The sequence below is a fragment of the Panicum virgatum genome, chromosome 6N (assembly GCF_016808335.1).
Source record: "Panicum virgatum strain AP13 chromosome 6N, P.virgatum_v5, whole genome shotgun sequence".
Lineage (NCBI taxonomy): Eukaryota > Viridiplantae > Streptophyta > Magnoliopsida > Poales > Poaceae > Panicum > Panicum virgatum.
Window position 1 is genome coordinate 5,924,989 of NC_053150.1, and position 23,765 is coordinate 5,948,753.

The window sequence follows — 23,765 nt, forward strand, 5'->3', positions numbered from 1 at the left end:
GCAAATTACATTCAGATTTCTATTCATCTGTTGCAATGAGAAAGTCCACTGCACCAATTGTTCCATGCAAGTACATGGATTGGAAGTACTTTGAGGACATGAATGACCCTTTCTTCAATGAAGCTATAGCAAAGTGCAAGGAAATGGGCTTGAATGACATCATGGGCTTTAGATACAATTGGAATGAAGAAATCTTGGCACAATTTCACTCTTCTCTCTACTATGATGAAAGAGAGATAGCCTTCTACTGGACCACTGAGGGAGAGCAGTATTGTGTGGACTACATGACCTTCTCTAGGATCCTTGGTCTTGGGTCAAAGGATGAGAAGCGTGATCCTATTCATGTTGAGCAGCAACTCAAGCCATATCAGTTGCCACAACTGTTCTTCAATCCTTATTGGGCTGAAAAAGGAAATACAAGCACTCTTTTGCCGGTCTACTACACTATGAATCAATTCTTTAGGGCCACTATTGATGCAAAGGATGGAGATCCAGTGGCACTCAGATATTATGCAGTTAATCTCCTAGCTCGCACTTTGCCTGGTGGCCGACCCTTTTGCATCATGGACTTCATTTGGAATGAGCTGAGAAGGACCATGGTTGAAGCAAAGAAGTCTCTCCCAGCTGCACCATACATTATGTATATGATTGAGAGAGTCACAAAGGCACTTTTCAGAAGACTTGCAAGCATGAGCCCCTTCACCTTCGTGCCCGTTCTGGTGATGCACCTCCACTTCCTCCACTCCATGCCGGTGCCACAAGCAACCCAAGACTTGATCCCACACCGTCTTCTTCTAGGGTTTCCTCCTTCTCTCGCCATGGTCACCTTGATTATTTTATGAAGAGGGCCCTTCGCAGCTTGTTCGGGATGTTCAGGAACATTGCACATGATGTGCATGAGAACACTAGATCTATCAATGAGATCAGAGGCCATCTCGGACTTCCTTTGACTGAACACCGTGATCTACCGGAGTTCGATGACCCTTTTGCTGAGTGGGATGCCGCCGATGAGGCCGCTGTTGCTGCTGCTCATGCTCCACTTCCTCATGCTCGTCGTCAGGCTCGTTCTCCTCGTCGCCGTGCTGCTACTTCCTCCTCTCGTGCACCTCCTAGTGGCCAAGAGATCTTCGATGAAGATGAGGAGACCGAAGAAGAAGAAGAACCCCAAGGTTACCATGAGCATCGCGACTCGGATGAGGATGAGGACACTTCTGAGGACGCTGCCCAAGATGATGATGATGAGTAGAAGCTCCTTGTGTTGCTTTTCATTCCCTTTTTGGCACTTGATGACAAAGGGGGAGAGAAAAGGCCTCTGTATCCCTTTTTGGCACTCATTTGGGCATGTATCCATGTATCGCACTCTGTGGTCGTTTCGTTTCCGTTTCGAACTCCGTGTGATCGTTTCGAACTCTCTTAACATTTGTAAGGACTATGTGGTGTGAGAACTTATGTAATGAGTGCTACTCTGTGCTTAGTTGTCGTCTTTAACTCTGTTCTAAGGAAATTTGTGTTAGTTTGAGTTATATTCACTTGTTGTGATGGCTGTTTTTCTGTGAATTTTGCAGAGGGCCAGATACTCCGGGCTACAGGCCGGATACTCTGGACTTCTTGATCCTGCTGCAAGTTCACATTTCTTTTTTATGGATATCATGTCATATGCATCACACTTGATTTCTTTGGCACTCACCTGCTCACCCCACTGTAAAACATATAAGAGTTGCTCGTTTTCTTGATACGTTGCCAATTGTTGACATGTTAAGTCAAATTTGAAATTCAAAGTTCATGGCATACGTTAAGGGGGAGCTCTTATATGCTAGATGTTTACAACTTTATGATTATCAAATGAGCTACAGGTGGGTTGTCATCAATCACCAAAAAGAGGGAGATTGAAAGTGATCTAGGCCCCTAAGTGGGTTTTGGTGATATATGACAAAACACATGTATATTTAATGGTGTAATTGAGCATGTGTGCAGGTGATGAGGATGAATAGATAAATCAATTCTTGATGCATGACCCCTCGAAAAAGGAATGAAAAGGCGGTGCTCAAGCGTACTCTAGAATTTAGTTTTATATTTGAAATTTGAGTATAGGAACGCCGTACTATCAATAGGGACTTGGTTCAAAGGTTTTGATCTAGAACTAGTGCTCAAGAGAACCTAGAAAAACACTTGTGAGCCATAGTACCCACTCAGAAGAACAAAAACCAAGTTGTTGTCATGCCAAACCCGGATACTCCGGTTATAGGGCCGGATACTCCGGACCCTGTTGCCCGGAGTGTCCGGATGCCCTGCTCACCGTTGGAAAAACTTGCTAGCCCGGAGTTTCCGGGCTTATACCCGGAGTCTCCGGGTAACCCTGACCCCAACGGCTACTTTTCAGCTAGAGAGGTATAAATACCCCTCCATACCCCTTCAGCCAACTCTCTTGCCAAAATTTCGAGCTGAACACACCCCTTTGCAAAAGAGAGCTCTCACACTCCCCTTTCTTCATTCTTGAGTGATTCCTTTGGGAGATATGAGTGAGAGTCAAGCAAGAGCAAGGATTCGTGCTAGTGAGCCTCATTCCCATCTCTTGAGCACTTGGTTTTGGTCAAGCCCGCGGATTTCAAGTTTGTTACTCTTGGAGCCTTGTGCTCCTAGACGGCTAGGCGTGCTTGTGATTGCTCAACCAAGATTGTGAGCAACTCAAGAAGTTTGTAAGCTTCATTCCTCGCCGAGGAACTCATAGTAAGTGATCTTGGGCTTGAGAGGTGATCTCGCCCTTGGGAGAGGAGTTAAGGGATTCTTGAGTGCCATCTCTTGAATCCTTCCTCAACGGAGACGTAGCACCTTTGGGTGTGAACTTCGGGAAACAAATTGTTGTCTCTCTTGTGTTGTTTATTTGATTTCTTTACTACTTGCTTGTGAGAACACATTTCTAGGGTTTGAGCTCGATCTACTCATTTACTAGTTTCTAGAGCGAACCAACTTGTGGAACATCACCTATAGGGACCCCTGGTACTTTTATCTTTGCTCGATCTACTTTTCCCTTTCAGATTCTAGTTGTTTACCTTCAGTTATTTCTTACCCGAAGTCTCTGGGCAAGAGCTCCGAATACTCCGGACACAAAACCCGGAGTTTCCGGGCTTATACCCGGAGTCTCTGGGCAGCCCCTATGACTAACAGTTTTTAAGTGTCTTTTTAGCTACAGATTGCCTATTCACCCCCCCCTCTAGGCATCTTAAGGTCCTTTCAACACTGTAGCATCAAGATGTCCATGCAGAAAGGCATTCTTCACATCGAGCTGACGAATAGGCCAATGACGAGATACAACAAGGCTAAGAACAGTGCGAATGGTGGCAGGCTTGACCACAGGACTGAAAGTCTCATCATAATCTATGCCATGCTGCTGAGAAAATCGACAAACTACCCATCTAGCTTTATGATGTGCAAGAGAGCCATCTAAATGAAACTTATGCTTGAAAATCCACTTGCCAGTCACCACATTAGCTCCAGGAGGCCGAGGAACAAGGCGCCAAGTACCATTATCAACCAGAGCCTGAAACTCATCTGCCATAGCTGCTCGCCAATTAGGATCCGCAAGTGCACTGCGATAATTGCCCGGAACGGGAGAAGCAACAACATGATCAGCAGACAAATTCTTGTAACTAACTGGCTGAATTGTACCAGATTGGAGTCGAGTAATGCAGCGAAGGACCCGCAGTGGAGGAGAACCACTCATCGGACGTCGAGGAGGCTCAAGTGGAGGAAGCACTCGAGGAGGAGCTTCTGAAGACCGCGCCGAAAGAGGACCAAGGTAGTGGCCCTGTAGCTGTGGTAGAGGAAGCTCGCGAAGAGGGCAACCAGGCTGCGAGGGAACCCTAGCAGGAGCTGGTCGGCGGCTGTACACTCAACCGAAGCGTCCGTCAGGCACAACACCAAGAGGCGCCCCAGGAGCAGCACCAGGAGGCGCTCTAGGAGCAGGAGCAGGAGCAGGAGCAGCAACATCGGGCGCTCCAGGCACCCCAGAAGGAGCACCATCAGGCGCACCAGAAGCAGCACCGGGTGCACTAGGAGGCGCAGGTGGAGCAGATGCTGCTGCTGGCGCAGGAAGCAGGCTAGAAGTCGTCCCGCCCGTAAGAGAAGACGCCGAAGGACCGGACGGGGGCACGAAACCATGCCAGCCCGGAGATGGAGACGCCGAGGGCCCTAGTGGGGGTTCAACACTGCTCCCACCAGGTACCGAGCACGGTTGCTTAACGTCTATGGAAGACAGAGCAGCCGTAGGAGAGCCACCAACTGCATGATTAGTAAACAAAGGCGCAATATCCAAGTCGCGACCGAGTAAGAAATCAAAGGAGCTGGTGGTGGGTGGATGAGTCTCACGAGCGAAGGGAAAGGTGGACTCATCAAACACAATGTGTCTAGATATAATAATGCGATGTGTTGTAAGGTTAAGACAGCGATAACCCTTATGATCAGGCGGATATCCCAAAAAGACACATGCGGTTGAGCATGGTGCGAGCTTGTGTGAGGAGGTGGCCTGTAGGTTAGGATAACACAAGCAACCAAAGACATGCAAGTGATCATAAGAGGGATAAGAGTTATAGAGGCTAAAATAGGGAATCACATTACGAATGGAGGAGGAGGGGTGCCGGTTAAGCAGATAGGTGGCTGCTGCGAGTGCCTTAGCCCAATACTTGGGCGGCATAGAGGCATGGATGACGAGGGTTCACACTGAATTGTTAAGAGTTCGAAGGATGTATTCAGCCTTGCCATTCTGTGGAGAGGTATAAGGGCATGAAAGGTGAAAAACAATGCCATTGGCGCGGAGGGTAGTGTGCATGGCGTGGTTAACAAATTCGGTCCCATTATCGGCTTGAAAGCACTTAACGGGAAGGCCGAACTGAGTGCGAGCATAAGCGATGAAATCAACAATATGCTAATGTACATCGGATTTGTGCTTAAGCGGGAATGTCCAACAATAGTGCGAAAAATCATCCAACAAAACCAAGTAGTAGGAACAACCAGAAATACTAGCAACCGGCGAGGTCCAGACATCACAGTGAACTATCTCAAAAGGTGAAGTAGTTTGTGAAGTAGAAGCAGCAAACGTAAGACGTGCGTGCTTGCCAAGCTGACATGCATGACACAATGAGCGATCTACTTTATTACATGAGACCAAATTGTTTTGTTTTAAAGTAGCTAAGACTGCTAGACTAGGATGACCGAGGTGACGATGCCACAAGGTGGAGGAGGCTGCAAGGAGGGCTTGTGTGGCGGCGGGAGCAACTGAAGGGATGGTGTAGAGGTCGCCGTCGCAGCGAAGGATCACTCGCCGCGTCCTGATGTCCTTAACAGAAAAACCAGAGGCGTCAAACTCGATAGAACAATGGTTATCGCGAGTGAACTGGCGAACTGAAAGTAAGTTGCGAATGATGGATGGAACGATAAGAATGTTGTTCAAAACAAATCTAGACGTATCTGTGGCTAGAACGGAAGAACCTCGGGACGTGACAGAGATATGTGCACCATTGCCTACGGTAATCAAAGAGGAAGCAGCTAGAAGGCGAGAGAGAAGTATACCTTCAGAGGAGTGCATGTGCATGGAGGCTCCAGTGTCCATCACCCATGCGTTGCCCTCGAGCGCCATCTACTGAAGAGCGGCAATCAGGCCAGCCTGATCCCACAAAGGAGACTGAGCTGGTGCCTAGGTAGGGGTAAGCACCGCGTGAGCCTGAGGAGGGGCGCCAAGAACGCCCTGACCACCGCGCTGGAATTGGCCTCCTGTACCACCACTCCCACCTTGCGCACCTTGGGCAGCCCACGGGTTGATGTAGATCCATGGGCCGCCAGGGTTAGGCGTGCGAGGTGGCTGCTGCTACTGTTGGCCGCCGTTGGACCGCCTGCCCCTATGGCGATGCTGCTGCTGCTTGCCGCCCTGCTGCTACTGCGGCGGACACTGCTGCTGCTGCTGATTGGGGTGTGGCTGCATCACGGAGGTCGAGGACGACGCAGACTGGCAGGAGGAACCGCACCCCGTCGAAGAAGAGGCGACCAAAGCGGACGACACGGACATCTTGGCATGATTTGCCAGGCGCAGCTTCTGGAGGGCGAGGCGATCGACGGCCTTGACGAAGGTCATGCCCGCCTCGCCTGTGATGATTTCTCCAGTGGTGCTGTAGCGAGGATCAGCGCCGGCGAGAAGGGCCAGCACCATCTCAGAGTCGGCGACGGGCTTGTCGATGTCCTGAAGTGCATTGGCGGCCTTCTTCAGGGCTTGGGCGTACTCATGGATGGACATATCCCCTTGAGTAAGGGCATGGAACGCATGACTCAAGAAGATGGCGCAAGGGGCTTTGTTCGCCTGGAAGTGGTTGGCGATGGCGACCCGAAGTTCCCGCGCAGTCTGGTTGGCTGTCATGGTGAAGTCGAGGACGTCCTCGGTGACGGAGCCGTAGAGCCAGCTGCGGACAGCGCAGTCTTCCTCGTTCCAGGCATCAGTGCACGGATCAGGAGGAGCGCTGGTGATGTGATAGAGGAGGCCGAACTTGCCGCACATGACCTCGAAGAAGTTGCTCCACTTGGTGTAGTTGGAGGAGCGGAGTTCCAACTTGATGGGAACGTGCGCCTGTACGGAGACGGTGGCGTACGCAGCCATGGGGATCGGCAGAGGCTGGATGTCATCGACGAAGAGGGAGGCGATGCCGTCGAGGAGGGATTCACCATCGTCGAGGGTGTCACCGGCGTTGGTAGAGGTGTTGGTGACACAGGACATCAACAGATGCAATCTGCTGAGTTGCAGCCGGCCAATAGATGCAATATGGGCGGCGCAGGGAGGTCGAGCAGCGGCCAACAGAAGCAATCTGAGCAGTGCAGGGAGGGGAGAGCAGCCGGCCAGGAAGGGGCGGCGCAGGGGAAGAGGTGCCGCGGCCTAGGGCAGGCGGCGGCTGGTGGTGGGTGGTCGCACAAGCAGGGGCTGCTGCGCGAGCTAGGGCAGATGAGAGGAGAGGGCACATGGCCGGCCTAGGGTTTGGCCCGGACTCGTGATACCATGTAGAGAATTGGGGAAACACCACACACCCAAAGGAGGAGGGTGACCTCTATTATATATTGTCGTATGGCTTGGAGTACAAGTAAACTCAATACAATGAAATACAACAATATATCTCTAATAGCATTGTTGGTGGAGGTTACTGCATGCAAGTGGTTGGTTTCAACATTAATTTCAGATTCAAATATCTTGTAAAGCAACAACAATGCCAGTTGCTTATGCCTTTACCATATAATTAGCCATGCAAATGGGTTGGTTTTGGGTCAACCAGTGTCCAACCCGCTCAACCTAAAAAAAGCATCATATTACCCAAAACCCATTGGGTTACGCAGGAAGCAATTTAATAAGCTTGCTCGCTTGCTGCTAGTGGCCTTTTTGCTTCAGAACAAGCTTACGCGACAAGCTGGAAACGACTTTACTGCCTCAATCAAAAATATATTTACACACGTACATACGGTTGATTAATAGTATGATCACAAAGGTAAAACAATTTTGTGATTACATTGAGCAAAATTACAACACATAAACGATTCGTCTGCTCGAACATTGAGCTAAATCATACTTCGCCTTGATAGGCTGGAACTTGACTTGGTCCAGCATGCAAGGAGCTAAATCCTACTGCTGCCCCAGGTGGATGTTGATGGGGAAGGGAAACTCTGCTCCTGCTGGATGTTTGAGAGACTGGCACTCTGCACTTATGCAAATGTCATGGAAAGAAATGTAAATGAATATACATAAGATTGTAGCTTTACAAAATGACAAGTAAAAATGAATTGGAATACTGATCTCTACACAAAATAATAAGAATAAACTGCATTATTCACAGAATGCAACTCAAGTGTCAAAATGGACCACATTTAACTACTTTGTGAGAAGTGAGAACGGGTTAATGCAGTACCAAAAAAGATATAATAATGCTTAATATTTGTGTGATGAGCTAAACAAACAACTCGAATCTGACTAGAAAGGACCCAAATTCCCAATGAGCAAAGGAGAATGCATAAATCGACAGAAAAGAACAAGTCCTGAGAAGGATACATATAAGATGAGAACCAAATACAGTAACAGGGCTAATATTGACATATTGTGTTAGCAAGGCAGGTAGCAATGCACAAGCACTGATTCATAAAAGGATCACTCAAGCTATCTCTACATCCTATCAAGAATTTCAGCACTCAGCAGAGAATACATGCTAGCACTCACCTTTTTGGAGAGTCTTGCATAAGAGATATTACAAAAATAAATTGACACACACACAAGCGCAAGAACAAGTGAGGTAACACTAACGTAAAAACTAAGAAAGCTCTGGCCTCCCATAGGCCGCCACACACTGCAGCAACTCAGTTTTGATCGAGTGGAACACCAGAACCAGCTGTAGTGACCTGTTGTCAAACACTCTTCTGTTTCTTCCATTCCAGACATTCCAAAACTGTGATCATCAGGATGGCCACTACTGACCTTTGTTTTTAACAGAATGTGGCTTCAGAGCCATAGCCCACCAAGCTTGAATATCCTGATCATTAGCCAGAATTGTCTGAATGCTCAGGTTAGCCCAAGAAAGGAGCAAGTGCCACACTTCTTTCGCAAAGCTGCAGTTCAGACACAAGTGAGCTGCTGTTTCAAGTTCTTGATCACACAAGACAGAAATTGGATTGCATGGTCAATTCCTAGCCAAGAGCTGCTGTTTCAAGCACTCTTACCTTGACATGTAAAACTAGCTGTTATGCCCATGAAACTAACATGTTTAGCATCCCTGGATTTCATTATTTATCAAAGACTGAATTCGGGTTGCAAAGAAATTAACATGAATCGGGAACATCACTGATGCACACCAGATGCAGACCACCCACCCACCCTGCTAAACCATCAGGACATGACATGAGGCTAAAAAGAACAGATACTGCATGGCTACAAATTCATTTGAGGACAGAAGGAGACCCTCTTAAACCGAAACATGGAAAATTGATTAAGATGACTAATCATGGTTCCAAATAAACTAACATTGTGTTATTGGTACACAATATCACTCACAATTTTTTTTATCGAACATGCAGGAGAGCTGCGCATCTTTGTATTAAGAGAGAAAAATGAGTGGTCCAATTACACAAGAAGCAATTCTCACCTTGGACTAGAAATGAGAAAAGCCGAGCAAAGAGCTATTACAGGATAACTAAAAACTCAGGACCAGACCAAGGGAACCCAGGAACTTAGACTCGGTTTCCTCCCAACTCAAGGCAAAGGGAGGATAGACCTTTAGCCCCTGCAAACTTCCATAGGTTAGCTTCATCTTTGAAAGCTTGGATTGTTGCCTGTAGATCTGGAGATGCACCTCCAAAAACACAAGCATTCCTATGTTTCCAAAGGGTCCAGGCTCCCAAGATACAGTAGGTATGGAACCCCTTCAGTAGTTTTTTCTCTGCTCGCATCCACCAATCAGCAAAGGCCACAGATCTAGTACGTGTTAGCCTTACCATGTTAAGAGGCTGTAAAACAGCATACCAATACTGCCTTGCGAAGACGTAAGAAGTGTGAATGTGTTGGGCCGTTTCTTCCTCTTGGTCACAAGGAGGGCAACGCTCCGGGTGAGGCAGTCCCCTTTTTTGCAAACGATCAGCCGTCCAACAACGATTCCTAATTGCCAGCCACACAAAGGTTTTGCATTTTCTGGGCGCCCAAGATTTCCCAAGCTTCTTCCAAGGTAAAGGTAATGGATCCAACCAAAATTTTTCTGAATATCACTCACAGTTTTATCCTGGAATATAATGCATTGTGTTACGGCTACCAGCATAAATGCAGAGAAGGGTTAACTGAAAACTAACGTAAATTGCCACATACATAAAATTATCAGAGTAAGAAATCAAAGCAATTGCGACCTTGCAGTGGTCCTATATTAACAATAAAGCAGTACAATTTGACCTTAAACAATCAGGAGCCCTCCAAGAAGCAGATCTCTACATACACGCAACAAGAACAGCAAGGCATTCCGCATTCATCACCTGCTTAAGAACCAGAGGTTGTGGATGGACAGATCCCACATATCGCTAGGCCCAACCAAGGATGCTCAGCTCGCCCAAGGGAGAGAGGGACCTAAGGCTCACCTTCATGCCCTGGATGTGTACTGGCTCCGCCGCCGGCCAGGTGGAGCGGCGCTGTTGGCGACGCTTGGGGCAAGGGCACGGTCGCCGACAACCTGAGGAGGGTCGCGGCAGAACGCATACAAGCCCAGTGGCTTGATTGCATGAACTGCAGCCTCTAGACCTGAACATTCATTCTACCTGCAGCAGCAATACAACCAATCATCACGCACCCTGGGTAAACTGTTGAATTCACATTTCCAGTATCAAATTCCCAGCCATTCAGAAACGGATTTTCGATTTGTTCTACAACATCTAACAACTTGAGGATCTCCACCAGAACCTATCACCGCAAATTTCCTTCCCTATGACCTGGTGCCGCATTTCACCGAGCAGCTTCCGCAGGTGGCGAACACCACGACTCTCGGCGGCAGCCCCGTCGCGGGCCAAGAGGGTGTGGCGTCTCCACAAACACGTCTCCGGTCTGCCACTGCCGGAGCTCGCCTTGCAGGCTTGCACGCCCAGCGGGTGCGAGCTCGGTCGTGCGGCAAATGACCGGCGCCCGCCTCGGTCAGATGTGCTGCGGCCCGCGGGAGCAAGTGGGTGCGGATCGTTTTGATCGGAGGCCACTGATGGGTCAGTGGGGAGGCTATGCACTTGCGGCGGACGGCAGCGGGCGGAGGCGGCGGCAGGCGGCGCCGGACTGGTGAGAGGAGGACCCGGCCTGAACTAGGGGGCTATATGAAAAATAATAGGGGGTATTATGTAAATAATCGGATCGCGATTAGTAATCACGATCGAAATGAAGGGGGTATATGCAAATAATTACGGGTGTTTTGCAAATATCGGGGCCATTCGCAAAATCTAGGCCGAGATCTGGCGCTCCACCGCGACTCGCCGGAGCGCCGCCTCCCGCCGGGCGTCCGTTGGGTACCTCTTCTTTCCGCTGCCTGTCTCGCCGCTGCCCCTGGTCTCGCGGAGCTTCGGAACTCCAAGGTCCAACTGGCATGCCTCGTGCGCCTCATGTGCTCGCGCCACTCCTCCACCGCGGCGGCGGCGGTGGAGGAGGAGGCTCGGCGCGGGCGGAAGCAGCTGGGGATGACGGCTGACGCCGCCGCTCTACGGCTACCTCCTCGCCAACGTCCGCAAGCGCCCCGTGCACCACCCTCTCGTCTCCGTCTCTCGTTTCCATTCGTTTCGACCAAATTGTGCGGGAAATTTTGCTGGACTCTGACTCCTTGATGGCTTCAGGTTCTCCGGGAGATTCAGTTGTTAGATTGTTGACCATGTGTCAACGGAATCGCTGGGACTGGGAGCGGATGTTCAGACATGCGCAAGTGTGGTTTACTCTTTTCTCTGATGATGTTGGATGTGGTCCGCAGAAGACTAAATTGAGTTTGGTAACACTGAATTCTCTTATTCACGTTCTATCTTTGTGTCAACTCTACTTGCACACAAACTAATCAGAGCAAAATATTTCAGGTTCAATCATTGTGAATTTGGCATCTTTAACGTTTGCTGCAATGTGATATACTGGTATTGTTGTTGGAGGTTCCTGTATGCAAGTGGTAGATGTCAAAATTAAGTTCAGATTCGAATATCTTGTAAAGCATCAACAATGCCAGTTGCTTATGCCTTTATCGCAAAATGCATACAAGCAACTGAAGCAGTGGAATGAACTGCAGCCTCTAGACCTGAACAATCATTCTATCTGCAGCAGCAATACAACCAATCATCACACACATTGGTAAACTGTTGAATTCTCATTTTCAGTATCAAACTACTGCCTATTCAGAAACAGCTTTTCGATTAGTTCTACAACATCTAAAAACTTGAGAATCACCACCAGGTCCTATCTCCATAAACTTCCCTATGCTGAACTCTTCTTGTAAATGTTCTATTCCTGCCTCGCAAAATCTAACAAAAAATTTGACAAATTCAACTGAAGATCACCACTGCGCCAACCAGCATCACAGTTGCAAGGAACCTGTTTCTGCATCCAGCTTCAGCTTGCGCCGATGACTTGCTGTTTGACTCATGAACCTGTGGCCTGCAGGGTTTTTCAGAGCAGGATGTGAGCCAAGAACAGCAAAATGTATAACTGCATCAGAGAAGAGACATTCAGCTGAAACGTACTTTTGCCTGTCCTTCAGGAGACCACAGTACAGGACATTATCCGGCATGACCATTTCAGTGATGTTGTAGCCCAGCGGATCAGGAACCTTCACATAGACCTCCTGCCCTCTGTACCAGTTATCCAGCTTCTCCGCACGCAGATTCCAGATACCAACATTGTCAAGTGAGACTAGGACCGCAGTCCAGCCTCCAGGGAAGACCTGTTTGTCATTGCAAAGTTCAGAACTTTCGTTGTTCAAACTGACCAAGGGTGCAGCTGTGTGAAGTACAGGACTGGCACATGATCATTTTTTTTTACAAAAAGAATGGTCTCTGCGACCGCACATAGCCAGTTGGTCCTCAAGAAGTTGTATACCTGAGTCGTGCAGCGAGATATGGCGTCCCACCTGTTGTACTCATTCCTCCTGTCTGGTGTCCACTCGCCGTAATCCATCCTGAAATTCACAACATGGTGGTATTCCTTTCAGATGTTCAAGCTGATATGAAACACTGGATGAACCTGAAGGTTGTGATGGTTCAGAATATACCCTACAACAAAGAATGAGTAACCATCCAGATGGTAGGCCTGAACGTCACTGTCATTGTTCTGGAAGATGATCTCAAGGAAGCCCTTGTAGGATGCGTTCAGTGCAGATGAAGCTATCTTTGCTGGCACGTTGCTTGGCATTGCAGGGAAATCAGTTGTGTAAACTCCAGTAAGGTTGTGGAGGTCAGCAAGCCTCAGTGGTGTCTCAGGAGGAGAGTATGAGATCCTGTTGATCGTCCTCCGATGCTTTCCATTGATGCGCAAGGGCGCCTCGTTCTTGAGAACAAATGTCTGAGTGATGTTGATCGAACCATAATGGAACGATCCCTGCGGATTTGGACGGGCAGCACCAGCACTCGTGTTCATTCTGAAAGAACAATGCCAGTGGCTCTTAATAGAGAACATATATGAATATCAAATGCAACCATAAAAGTTACAACCTTCAAATACAGAACAATAATCAGATATGCTAAGCTCAGAATCAAAGTAACTCTTTTTTTTATAAAAAAAAAGCAGTTCCAATTCAAGAACAGAATCTGTTCCTGCACTGACCTGATGGACCTTGCCTGGTTGATGGAGTAGTACTTGTCATAGTAATCATTTGGAGCATCAGGGAGAGGCCCAGAAGCTTTGCCTTTGGAGTTTGAGTACTGCAGGATGGCTACACCAGTGACCTGACTCCATTGAGGATTGCTTATGAACCTTGGGCTCGCTACAATGTAGTAGTCAGTGCTTGCATTTTGGTCCATGGTCACCAAGAAAGAGTACGACTGTCCCACATGTATGTCGAGGTTGGTGTAGTTCTGCTGATTGGTGTAGGTTCCTTCAGCCTCTACCAGAAGCATGTTGTGATTCTGGATCCTGAAGTTGAGGCTAGTTGAGATGCCAACATTGTGGACACGGAAGCGATACGTTTTCCCTGTTACAAATATTCAGAGCATCAGACATCAAGACTCATGATAAACAGTAATGCTGATAGATATTGATCAATTTAAGATGCATATGAGAACAATATGGAGATTTCTACTTCCATTTACTTTGTTTTCCAATTCGCATTAAGGACTGATAAAATCTAAATTCTTTTTCGGCTCCCAAATTGACAGCAAGTTGAAACATAACCACTACCACTCCTAAAAATAAAAACATGACTGCTAGCATTCGTCATGCATATCTTGCAAACATTACACATATAGAGATGCAAATCTGCAAAAATAAAAAATAAAAAAAAAGTGATCAACCTGGCTCAACTCCAACAATTTCATACTGAAGGCCATCAGGAACCAGTGCAGTGTCATATCTGTATGGTGCCCTTCCATTGATCAGAATTGCATCTGGTACCCCTAGATCCCTGCCATCATCTAGCATGTTCCTCAATTCCTACATGGGACAGAATTCTCAAATTACATGAAGACTAACAAAATCCCCCATCAAGTACCAAGGAGGCAAGGACAGAACCGTACAATTCTATTTTCAGCAAAATACTGTGTGCTGAGAGAGAGAGAGAGAGAGAGAGAGAGAGAGAGAGAGAGAGAGAGAGAGAGAGAGAGAGAAAAGAGATTTGATTCTCATATGAGCACTAATGTTTCCCCTAATATCCTGCACCCGCAGGGAAATAACTAAGCATGTATTCTGTGTAAATTCATGATGCACCATCATAATCAAGAAATTATTGTGCCAAAGATCAAGGAAGCTCATTCTTTCCCTTGGCTCCCTCAGAAACACTACAACACCTAAAGTGCATGGACACAGTTACAAAATCCTTACAATGTGGCTCTTGGTGTACCAATCCCCAATGAACAGGGTGATGTCGCCGTCGGGCTGGCCGAAGGGGACCGGCACAGTGGCACGGTTGTTGACGGTGATGGGGCCGTACCCGCCGGCAGTTCGCTGGAGGCCGAGCGACGGGAAGTAGAAGAAACTGCCGATCTGGTCCTTGAGCTGGAACTCGTAGGTCCAGTTCCATCCAGGAGGGATCGGGCAGTTGGTTCCGGAAACGCCATCCTGCCACGAGTTCATCCTCATCTGGATTCCGTCCCTGCCACAGGAGTGAACACACCAGTTCAGTTGCCACAGAAGAGGAAAATTGGCACCGGTGCAGTTCAGTTATAAAAGATAGAATTCGCAGAAGCAGCACTCATGTGTCAAACATTTCAATCTTGTTTAAAGTTACGATTAAACATCTGAAAAGTTGTTTCGTAGAACCTTCTGGCATTTCATTTGGAATAGTTGTGAATCATCAAGAACAGAGATATGTAAATGTAAACATTAAAAAAAATGTTACATTTTTGTCAGTCACTAGCTACTTGTTTAGAGCAATGACATTTTGGTACGAATTATGAGGTTGTAAATCCTATGACGCCCGAGAATCACGCACAGATGAAAATCTGCTGAACGAACATGATATGCCTGTCCATATATGCCTATATGTCACGATCAATTATGCCCATAAATGTCTCAAAAGCGCAAGGCCTATGTACATGGCACAATATATCCCTGTCCCCTGATAGGAAGGCCAAGAGGCAGAAATGGAAGCCCAGCTCAAGATCCACCGAGAATTTCATCACAGATGGGACTGTAGATATGGCTATAAACGTAATTTACTCATAATATCCCCCTGATATCTCCTTTAATCCGGGAAAAACAGAAAATGCAAATGTGGCATATTGAGAATTCCTAGAAATTGTTTTTGGTGTATGTGTATAATAGGACTAGTTGAGATCTGCTGCAGGAAAATGGAGTGATCAGAGGCATCAGTAGTGAAGAGTACCAGGTGATGAGGAGGGGCTCATCCAGGTTGTTTTGGACGTTCACCCTCACGTTCTGGTTCGTCGTCACGTTCAGGAGAGGGCCCGGGAACTGGTTGTTAATCGCAATCACCTGGGAATAAAAATGAAGCGAGTTGCGCTCTCAGGATTTTGCATCTACAGCCTCCAAACCCACGTAGCACAAATTTCCTCTTTTAGGAAAAAAAACATGTGAGAAAACAGGGTACAAGATTGCATCTTGGAAATGGATCCCAAAAGATGATTTTTACGCAAGCCTCCGGGCAAGAAATATTTCGGGCATGCGCCACCAGAACCGAATAAAAGATAGAGAACGAGAGAGAAAAAAATGTTTCTTCAGATTGCAAGAACTCAAGAACACATATCACGACCAATAAAACAGTTCTTGCAACATCGACTGCAGGTTCTATTTCAGAGCAGCGCGGCCTTTACGAACCCTTTGGGACAAAGAAACCAAGGACGAAGCGGCCACGACGAGATCGTGCGATGCAAATTGCTCACTCGGAGAAGAGAAATAAAGGAGGCACTTTTAAGACAGGAACACGCCGATCGAACGAACCAACTACTTATCACAAAACATCTAAAAAGATGGCATTTTTTCGGAAGATTTCATGTAACAAAAGTGTGGGAAAACGAGAGCGAAAGCCACGGGAAATATCCCAAGAAATCAAGAGCTTTTTTCCGGTCGAAATCGAGAACTTTCAGACAGCAAGAGAACGAGAACAGAGAGGTGGTGGCAACAAGTACGCGCCTTCTGCGCGTCGCCGAGGGGCTCCAGCGTGAGGTACGACACCTCCCACCGCACCTCGGCCTGCGCGGCGGCCGACGCCAAGACGGCCGCGAGCGACACGGCGGCCGCCATCGCCGCCGCCGCCGCCGCCACCATCGATGGCTCTCCTGCGCTCCGCGGCGTGCACCCTGCGCTCTACCAACTCCCTCTCGTCCTGCGTCGTCCGAGCCTTTCTTTGCCAGGGGGTTTTGGCCCCTCTAGCGGTGTGGGGTTTTTGTGAGGTATAAAAAGCGGAAAAGAGAGGAAGGAGAGCAGAGGAGAGAGAAAAAGCAATGCACTGCTATGAGCAAAAGGAAGTTTCAGATATCCCTTTTATTTACTGCTAGGGTAACAATTGCAAAATACCAAATGCTAAAGGCTTGGTTTGAATTAATCGTAGCTTCAAATGATAGAGCATGGTGTGTATCGGACCGTTCATACGAGTATCTAGCGGCTACTACATTGGAGAACAGCATTTGGGAAGTTATGTTAAGTCGAATTACGATAAACAGATAAAGCGTACATTTGTTGCATAAGTATCTATTCATACAAAATATACAGTTGCTAGTAGGAGCCTCGGCCATGTGCTGGGCAATTTGACTATGTCAAAATGATGTGGTCTTCCATCGAACCAATTCTAATTCTTACTTGCAGGTAATCTTCAGAGGAATCTACTGGACGAGGTTTTGGTCGCAACTATCTGAAGAGGAAGTGATGAAAGCCATAAAAAAAACAATTGTCAGCGGCTTGAGACAACTACTATGGAGTTTTTTACCAGGTGTGGGTGGAACTTTAAACGCGGGATAGCTATCTAAAGTTTCTTTTATGCTCTGTATTGGTTCAGACCAGCTAAGTCTTTTTTGAAGTTTGTTTCTTAGCTATACTATGACAGCCTGCATGCTATGTTATTGCTTGTAGGCTGTAGTCATTCGCTTGTGAATGATCAAGGCCAGAATTTTCCTTAATTTAAAAAATTCATACAAAACATGCGTTTATGATATAGAAACCATTTGTGTATGGATGTATACTTGGAAATGTTATACTAATTATATTATTATTATTATTAGTATGTCACGTAGTCCATACTAATTATTATTATTATTATTATTATTATGTGTTGCAGAGGTTGTAATTGTTCCTTTTTTAAAACAAAATATCGCCCGTAGTCCAAAATAGTACAACTTGGAATAATCCAACCAATTATTACTAACACTGTAGCTGTAGTTATGTAGAATCATAACACATGTTGTTATAATTAGATTCTCATCATAAAAAATACTTTCATTGTGTATAATTTTAGTTATTTAAAATGGTATATATGTTTTAAAAAAATCTAGTCAAAGCGTCCATTGAAAACCACGCCTTTGTTCTGACTTCTAATGCGACTTATAGTTAGAATTTGAGGGAGAATATATACACTAGCTGTTCTTTCCAGAGGATGAATGGTGTTTAGAGAGAGAGAGAGAGAGAGAGAGAGAGAGAGAGCTAATTTTGAGAATTGAGAGGACGTCTATCTAAGCTTCATACTCGCTCAGGAAACGTGACGGGCAAGGACAGTTGGGTGTACAAATATGAGTAACTTGAAAGGTTGATTTTGACAAATTTCTTCTCCTCTCCTACCGGTTCATCCGTTAACAAATTCACCCACTGCATCAGCGCGAACCACCGGCCTTGCCCTTGCCCTACAGACTTTGATCAGAGTCGGTTACACCTGGTTCTAACCTGCACATTTACACCTAACAATCACTTGACACAAACATAATCACCGCGCAAGCGAAAAGTACCCATCATGTGAGTACATGCGCTCTGCGTGACGCATCACAACAGCTTGTGTTAGGTAGGCGATTATGTGCTAAGTATCGCCTAATAGCACATCAATCGGGCTAGACTAGCGGAGAGGATGACACCTGGCACCATGGCAAATGATTTTGAAACGTTGGTGAACATGCAGTGGTGCCCTAAAGAAATTCAGATTCGAATTTGCTTGGCGACACAGGATTGATATAATTTATCTGATAAGTTTATGTACATTTTGAAACTCTAGGTTGTCTTTGAGACTTGAGTGAAAAGTATACACCTGAATCAGTTGCCCATTTGCAGTGGAACTTTGGAATATTCAGGTGACGTGGGATATTGGATTCTCCTGTGGAACCAACATTGCCATCTGAACTCAAGAAGCTGCCATGCTGACATTGCTGGGAATATCAAGTGACAAGTTCTGATCAGTCCAGCATACATGCACATACACAGACTAATGCAACACTTGAGGCACATCGTATCATATCCAAAAGAGGCAAAGATGTTTTTTACACAACATTTTGAGACTGATTGGTAAAGCACATTGGGGAACCGGTGGCAGGCAAGAGAAGTGTTCTTCGAAGCGGAAGGCCAATGTCAGGATAGCACGGCCCTTGCCTGTTGTTATTATCTCTGTTGGAACTGAAAACCGAGGCCCAGCAAGGCATCTTTAAACATTTGGAGGTGGCCAGATCTTCCCGAAGAGCTCCTCAACACGCCGTGCTTGGTTCGCATATCCCTCCAATCCTGAAGCAAGCAGTTCTTCAGCGGCTGGCCCCATCGCAGCTGCAAGACTCAACTGGTCCCACTTCAAAAGCTGCATATATCATTTACCATACATATGAACAATCAATCACCGTACAAATACAAGATAAAAAACAGAGGATGATCAGTTTTTTTTCATTTCTTTGCTTTACTTATCAGTGACTTTTGTTTGTTGATTCATAGTTATGCCTGCTGAAATATTCATCAGTCTTTTTTTTAAATTGAGGGTGATGTGTGAAAAGGACCCAACCTCCAAGATACATTTGGTGTGTAAAAGGATCCTACAGTAGTTTTCCAGTCCTTTCATCCAGCTCTCTGCTACCCTTTATCACTATATAGGTCTACTGGAAATGCACGTGCCTAATGAAGTATAATAGCGATTTGAATACAACATCACACTCAGCGCCCACAATGACTAATACAGGGAAAATGGTGGAATGCTAAAGGGTGTTCTTGTTTATTTTTAACAGTGCATGATTACTGATCATCATTAAGTTATTTGCCAATTAAACGGTCCAGATATGTGAATTTGGAATAGGATCCATAAGTGCACGAACCTCCTCTTCAGTGAACTCGTATGTCTTCCCAATAGCAGGAGTCAACCTTGGGACATAACTGTACTTCACATCAGGATCAGTGACAGATTCTTCCAGAGACTGCAGTACCTTCAGAGGTGCAATGATGTAATCAATCCTACATTTAAGAAGCATTAGTTCCCATGTTATTGTCCTTTACATGTGATTTGTATCGAGTATCCAGGAAAAATAAGAAATATGAAATTACCCAAGAAGGCTGAACACGTCCTGCTTGTTCCGTATGGCAGCAGCCATCAACTTTGTTTTATACCCATTTCTGTGAATATAGGCATATACTTTCTTCGCCTGCATTACGACCCACAAATATATGGAGTTATAAAACTCTAGCTTAGTAGCAGAAAATGTAAGCCATGGACAAAATGGAGAGAGCAAGCTGGCAGCTAGAGGGCTAAGTGGCACATTTACACAGCATTACTGTAAGGGAACTGGCAAAGGAACACATTTTATCTGCTGATATTAAGAATCAAATGATTCAATGATTAAAAAAAATGATGAGTGCTACGATCAATCCAAAGATAACTCAAAATTACTTGCTGACAGTTGATTACAAGAACTTCAAATCTTATGTCTTTGTTTTTTAGCTTAATAGTGAGGCAGTAAACGCAGAACTACTGTAAAAACTAAAAAGAGATAACAGGTACTGAGACTTTCCTAGTCAGTAAAGTTGCAGATAATGTTTAAGAGATAACAGGTACTGAGACTTTCCTAGTCAGTAAAGTTGCAGATAATGTTTCCAGACATTGGCTTATATATTGATATAATTATGCAGAAATAACTTCAAAGAAAAAAAAACACTAAAGCTAACCAAAGCAAGGCCAGCATCTTCTCCCTTCTTCAAAGCTTCATCTATCTCTGGGTCACCAGAGTGATTCCTTGCCCAATCCTGAGTGGATTGCGGTTAGCAAAATGTTAATGTTTTAGCACAAGGACATGGTAAAAAATGGCTTGATAAAATTACCCGCAATCGCCCCACAAATATCTGCACAACAGATGCACCAGTTTGTGCTGCCGCCGCCGCTTGTGCGAAACTGAGCAACATTGGTGAACCACAAAAAGTAGTGGACATAAGCTCCTAATTATTTTTCATCTTAAGTAAATAAGTAACTGCAAGGCTAAGTTAGTCCAGTTGTAATGCAGGTCTTCCAGATTTACTAATAAGCCTGATAAATACCTCTCCATGTAGTAAAAGCATATGATATGATAATATAAGCACATTGTCAGTACTTACTTTCCTGCTCCACTTAAAAATAGGGGATACCACTAAGCACACAAATAGGGGGGGGGGGGGAGCAACCATACAGTCCCCTGCTATGATCATTAAGCAATACAATCAGGAACAAATGATATAAAATGTTTTGTCTGTTACCTGTACACAAATGTTAAATGTGTCTGAATTCCATCAGATTCAAGCAACCTTGAGGCCTCTATACCCTAATGGTAAACAAATTGGAAATGAAATATTGATAGAGACAGCAGGTACAATCAGGAATAACTTACAAAGTAGTGCATTGCATACTTACTTGCCATGTAGCAGGAATTTTAAATAGCAGGCGGTCAGTTGAGACATCATGTTGGTTGTATAGATTCAACAGTTCATGCACCTAATTATAAAGATACCAATTTTCAGGAAACTGTGACTGAAGCATGCATGCATGTTTTTCCCTAAAATATGAGGAGGCACAGATGCTTTTTCTCAAAAGATATCCAGTAGCCCTGCTTAGTCACAACATCAGCAGCACAGACATGGATAAGACCAATCTTTGAGTGCAATTACCTGGATAACAAAAAATTTAACATGCTTGTATCCATGTATGTACTGATGTACTGATACTGAGGTTTAGGGAGAATTATTTTAAACAATAAATGGTCATTTCAGTTAAATTGTAACATCATGACTAAAGTCAATTTGTAGGATAATGAGGGATGTGAATAAAATGTGTGGCACTGGGGAAAAACTCAGTAACATTGATCATGCTACAGTAGTACAGAGGCGTTGACAACCTGAGCATGGAAGCAATGAAAGGAATGCAGAGAAACTGAAAATCGATGACATGGTTCTAAAATGTGTTCAAAGGTCAGTCAAGAGCTAAAAATACATTTTTAAATATCAGAAGAATTGGTTTTCCCAATATGGTCCCATTAATCTGTCACGACTCCATATTGCACTGTACTATTGTTATATCCACCTAACAGCTAGTTGCTGTTTTGTTCCTTGCCAGCTTTAGCCCAACAAAGCCAGATAAATTCTTGTTTTATGAAAAATTATTGATCAAGGTGTAAACAAGAGGTGTTTCACAGGCATCTTAATAACTTAGTAATCCTAACCCATATGCTCATACTAGTATCATACAGCTGATATATCCCCACTTCCCCACTACTTTTCATCTACTTGGCCCTCTTTGGAAGCTATGCCACAAAAAAAGTATTTGTTTTTATCTCGATGGTAATGAGCTATCATTGTGCATATTTGCATATAAAACACTAACATTGGTAACATAAAAGAATATACTGGAACAAAAATAGTCTTGTTATCACTATTGTGTTTGTGTACATTGGACTGTCAAGCTTCAGGTTATTAACTGGGTTAGATGCCAAGAAAGGTGATATACACATGCATTTCCAGAAGGAACTTCTTAATAACTTAGATCTAACGAATTGTTGTACATACCTTCCACACAAACTTTAATGTTGTACATAACCTTCACACAAACTATAGTGCTAACAGAAGGTCGACATAATTGTAAACTTTGGATATGCACTACATTCCATTCAAGCAATATGTATAGAAAATATAGAAGCTCATACCCTCTGGATAATGCCCTGGGTGTCATAAGCCAACCGAGCATCTATTTCAGTCGAAACGCATCCAGGGACTTGCTGAGCCAGTCCAGCACCAACGTTTGCCAGGGCCTGCCACATTTCTTCTCAATTCAGCTCCTCAGGTTAACAAAACCCCCACGTCGCCTAGCTATCGCAGAGGTAATCACGAAATCGAGATGCAGTATGCAAACCTTGGTGAGGTAACAGGACATCCTGTCCTCGGGCTTCTCCAATGTGTTGCACTCACCATCTGCCAGTGCAGTATCTATCGCACTCTGCAACAACCGAATAGCCAGAACAGTTACCATGCCAGCAATGATTAACTGAACAACTGAACATTTCTATCAATCGCAACAGCTCAGCTCCTCACCTTGAACTTGGTATCCGGGAGCCCAGAGATTCCAAGCAGCAGCGAGGAGCTCACCGTGGCCGCTGTGGGTGCGAACCTGCAAGTGTGCCAGCCTCGGTCAACCCGCCCCAAATCCAATGGGGCAACAAGACAAGCAATGCCAGAAGCAACGGTTACCTCTCGAAATCATCGAACACGACAGTGTCCGGCACGATCTCGCTGAATCCGGCCACCGCGTCGAGCTCAGTGACGACCTCTGCGCCCAAACAGCGCGAATCAAGAACCAATGAGGGTACGCATCACAAGAAGCCGCGGAACAAGAGGCGGCCAAGAGCAGTACCGTCGACGGGGGAAGCTCGTGCGTTGCCGGCGGCGGACCGCGCCGCCAGAGGCGACCTCCAGAGGCTGAAAGACACAGGCTTAGCCGACCGCGCCAATGGACTCCACCTGCCCACCTGAAGCGGTGACCAAGAACGGGTGAAACGGGGGAGTGGGCAAAATTGACGGCGGCGATGGGCCGAATCGAGCAAATGGGAGCTTGTTGGAGAGAAGGGGAGGTACCTGACGGGAAGCCGGAAGGAGGGAGGAGGAGGTAGGCGTGGAGATGGAGAGCGCCATGGGACTTGAGATCGGAGCCGGCGGACTGTGAGTGAAGATTGGGAGTGGAACAACCGAACAAGAGAGAAGAATAGGCGGTGATAGAGCCAGCAGGAACTACTCCTATAATTAATTAATTCGTTGTGAAATGGCCATTGTGCCCTCCGGCGAGTTTAAGGAATTCTCCCTTCACGAAAATATTATTTTTCGCCATGTTAAAAACTTGGATAGTCAGCTAGTCGCAGGTTGTTTATGCAAGATAACCGCACGCGTGCTATTCATCCAAAATGTCTCTTCCAAGAGACTTAGTGAAATTAAATTTAGGAGCTTTATTCTAAGAATGAGATGAGGAGCAGTTAAACAACACCTAACGACACCTACTGCGTATAAATATAAAAATTTGATACTGAGATTCTAAGAGGCACATTATTCTTTTATTTCATTTTAGCGGAATCCCAAACACGTTATACTATTTCATTAGCTCTAGTTTGTCTCCGGGAGCAAATTCAAACTGTTTTTC

General features: G+C 45.7%; 3 protein-coding genes and 2 long non-coding RNA genes across 9 annotated transcripts; 1 reads left to right on the forward strand and 4 right to left on the reverse strand.

Moving 5' to 3' along the window:
* Nucleotides 1–5,926: 5,926 nt before the first annotated feature.
* LOC120677846 lies at nucleotides 5,927–6,757 on the reverse strand. The gene has a single exon (XM_039959049.1). It carries the CDS (start codon nucleotides 6,755–6,757, stop codon nucleotides 5,927–5,929), a length of 831 nt encoding a protein of 276 aa, XP_039814983.1.
* A 667-nt stretch (nucleotides 6,758–7,424) lies between these two features.
* Nucleotides 7,425–10,878, reverse strand: LOC120678661. Of its 2 annotated transcripts, none has more exons than XR_005676687.1 (2): nucleotides 10,132–10,878; nucleotides 7,425–9,785 (listed from the first exon to the last, which is right to left on the reverse strand). It is a non-coding gene; the product is annotated as an uncharacterized LOC120678661 (long non-coding RNA). The 2 variants fall into 2 exon arrangements; XR_005676688.1 differs by having other exon boundaries at nucleotides 10,030–10,878.
* A 60-nt stretch (nucleotides 10,879–10,938) lies between these two features.
* LOC120678660 lies at nucleotides 10,939–13,801 on the forward strand. 4 transcript variants are annotated; one of them, XR_005676686.1, is made up of 4 exons: nucleotides 10,939–11,248; nucleotides 11,359–11,507; nucleotides 11,590–11,854; nucleotides 12,164–13,801. It is a non-coding gene; the product is annotated as an uncharacterized LOC120678660 (long non-coding RNA). The 4 variants fall into 4 exon arrangements; XR_005676685.1 differs by having other exon boundaries at nucleotides 10,966–11,284; nucleotides 12,164–13,781; XR_005676684.1 differs by having other exon boundaries at nucleotides 10,966–11,278; nucleotides 12,164–13,781.
* Nucleotides 11,783–16,258, reverse strand: LOC120678659 (monocopper oxidase-like protein SKU5). The gene is made up of 8 exons (XM_039959922.1): nucleotides 15,537–16,258; nucleotides 14,534–14,804; nucleotides 14,008–14,146; nucleotides 13,322–13,688; nucleotides 12,771–13,136; nucleotides 12,599–12,677; nucleotides 12,244–12,443; nucleotides 11,783–12,157 (listed from the first exon to the last, which is right to left on the reverse strand). The coding sequence occupies exons 2-8, from the start codon at nucleotides 14,789–14,791 to the stop codon at nucleotides 12,046–12,048; spliced, it is 1,521 nt and encodes a 506-aa protein (XP_039815856.1). The 5' UTR covers nucleotides 14,792–14,804; nucleotides 15,537–16,258; the 3' UTR covers nucleotides 11,783–12,045.
* A 2,228-nt stretch (nucleotides 16,259–18,486) lies between these two features.
* LOC120679021 (transaldolase-like) lies at nucleotides 18,487–23,361 on the reverse strand. Its single transcript, XM_039960510.1, has 13 exons — nucleotides 23,210–23,361; nucleotides 22,989–23,103; nucleotides 22,826–22,904; nucleotides 22,670–22,745; nucleotides 22,491–22,574; nucleotides 22,285–22,389; nucleotides 21,000–21,080; nucleotides 20,846–20,910; nucleotides 20,438–20,507; nucleotides 20,285–20,362; nucleotides 19,667–19,764; nucleotides 19,441–19,576; nucleotides 18,487–18,935 (listed from the first exon to the last, which is right to left on the reverse strand). The coding sequence occupies exons 1-13, from the start codon at nucleotides 23,264–23,266 to the stop codon at nucleotides 18,789–18,791; spliced, it is 1,191 nt and encodes a 396-aa protein (XP_039816444.1). The 5' UTR covers nucleotides 23,267–23,361; the 3' UTR covers nucleotides 18,487–18,788.
* Nucleotides 23,362–23,765: the final 404 nt, after the last annotated feature.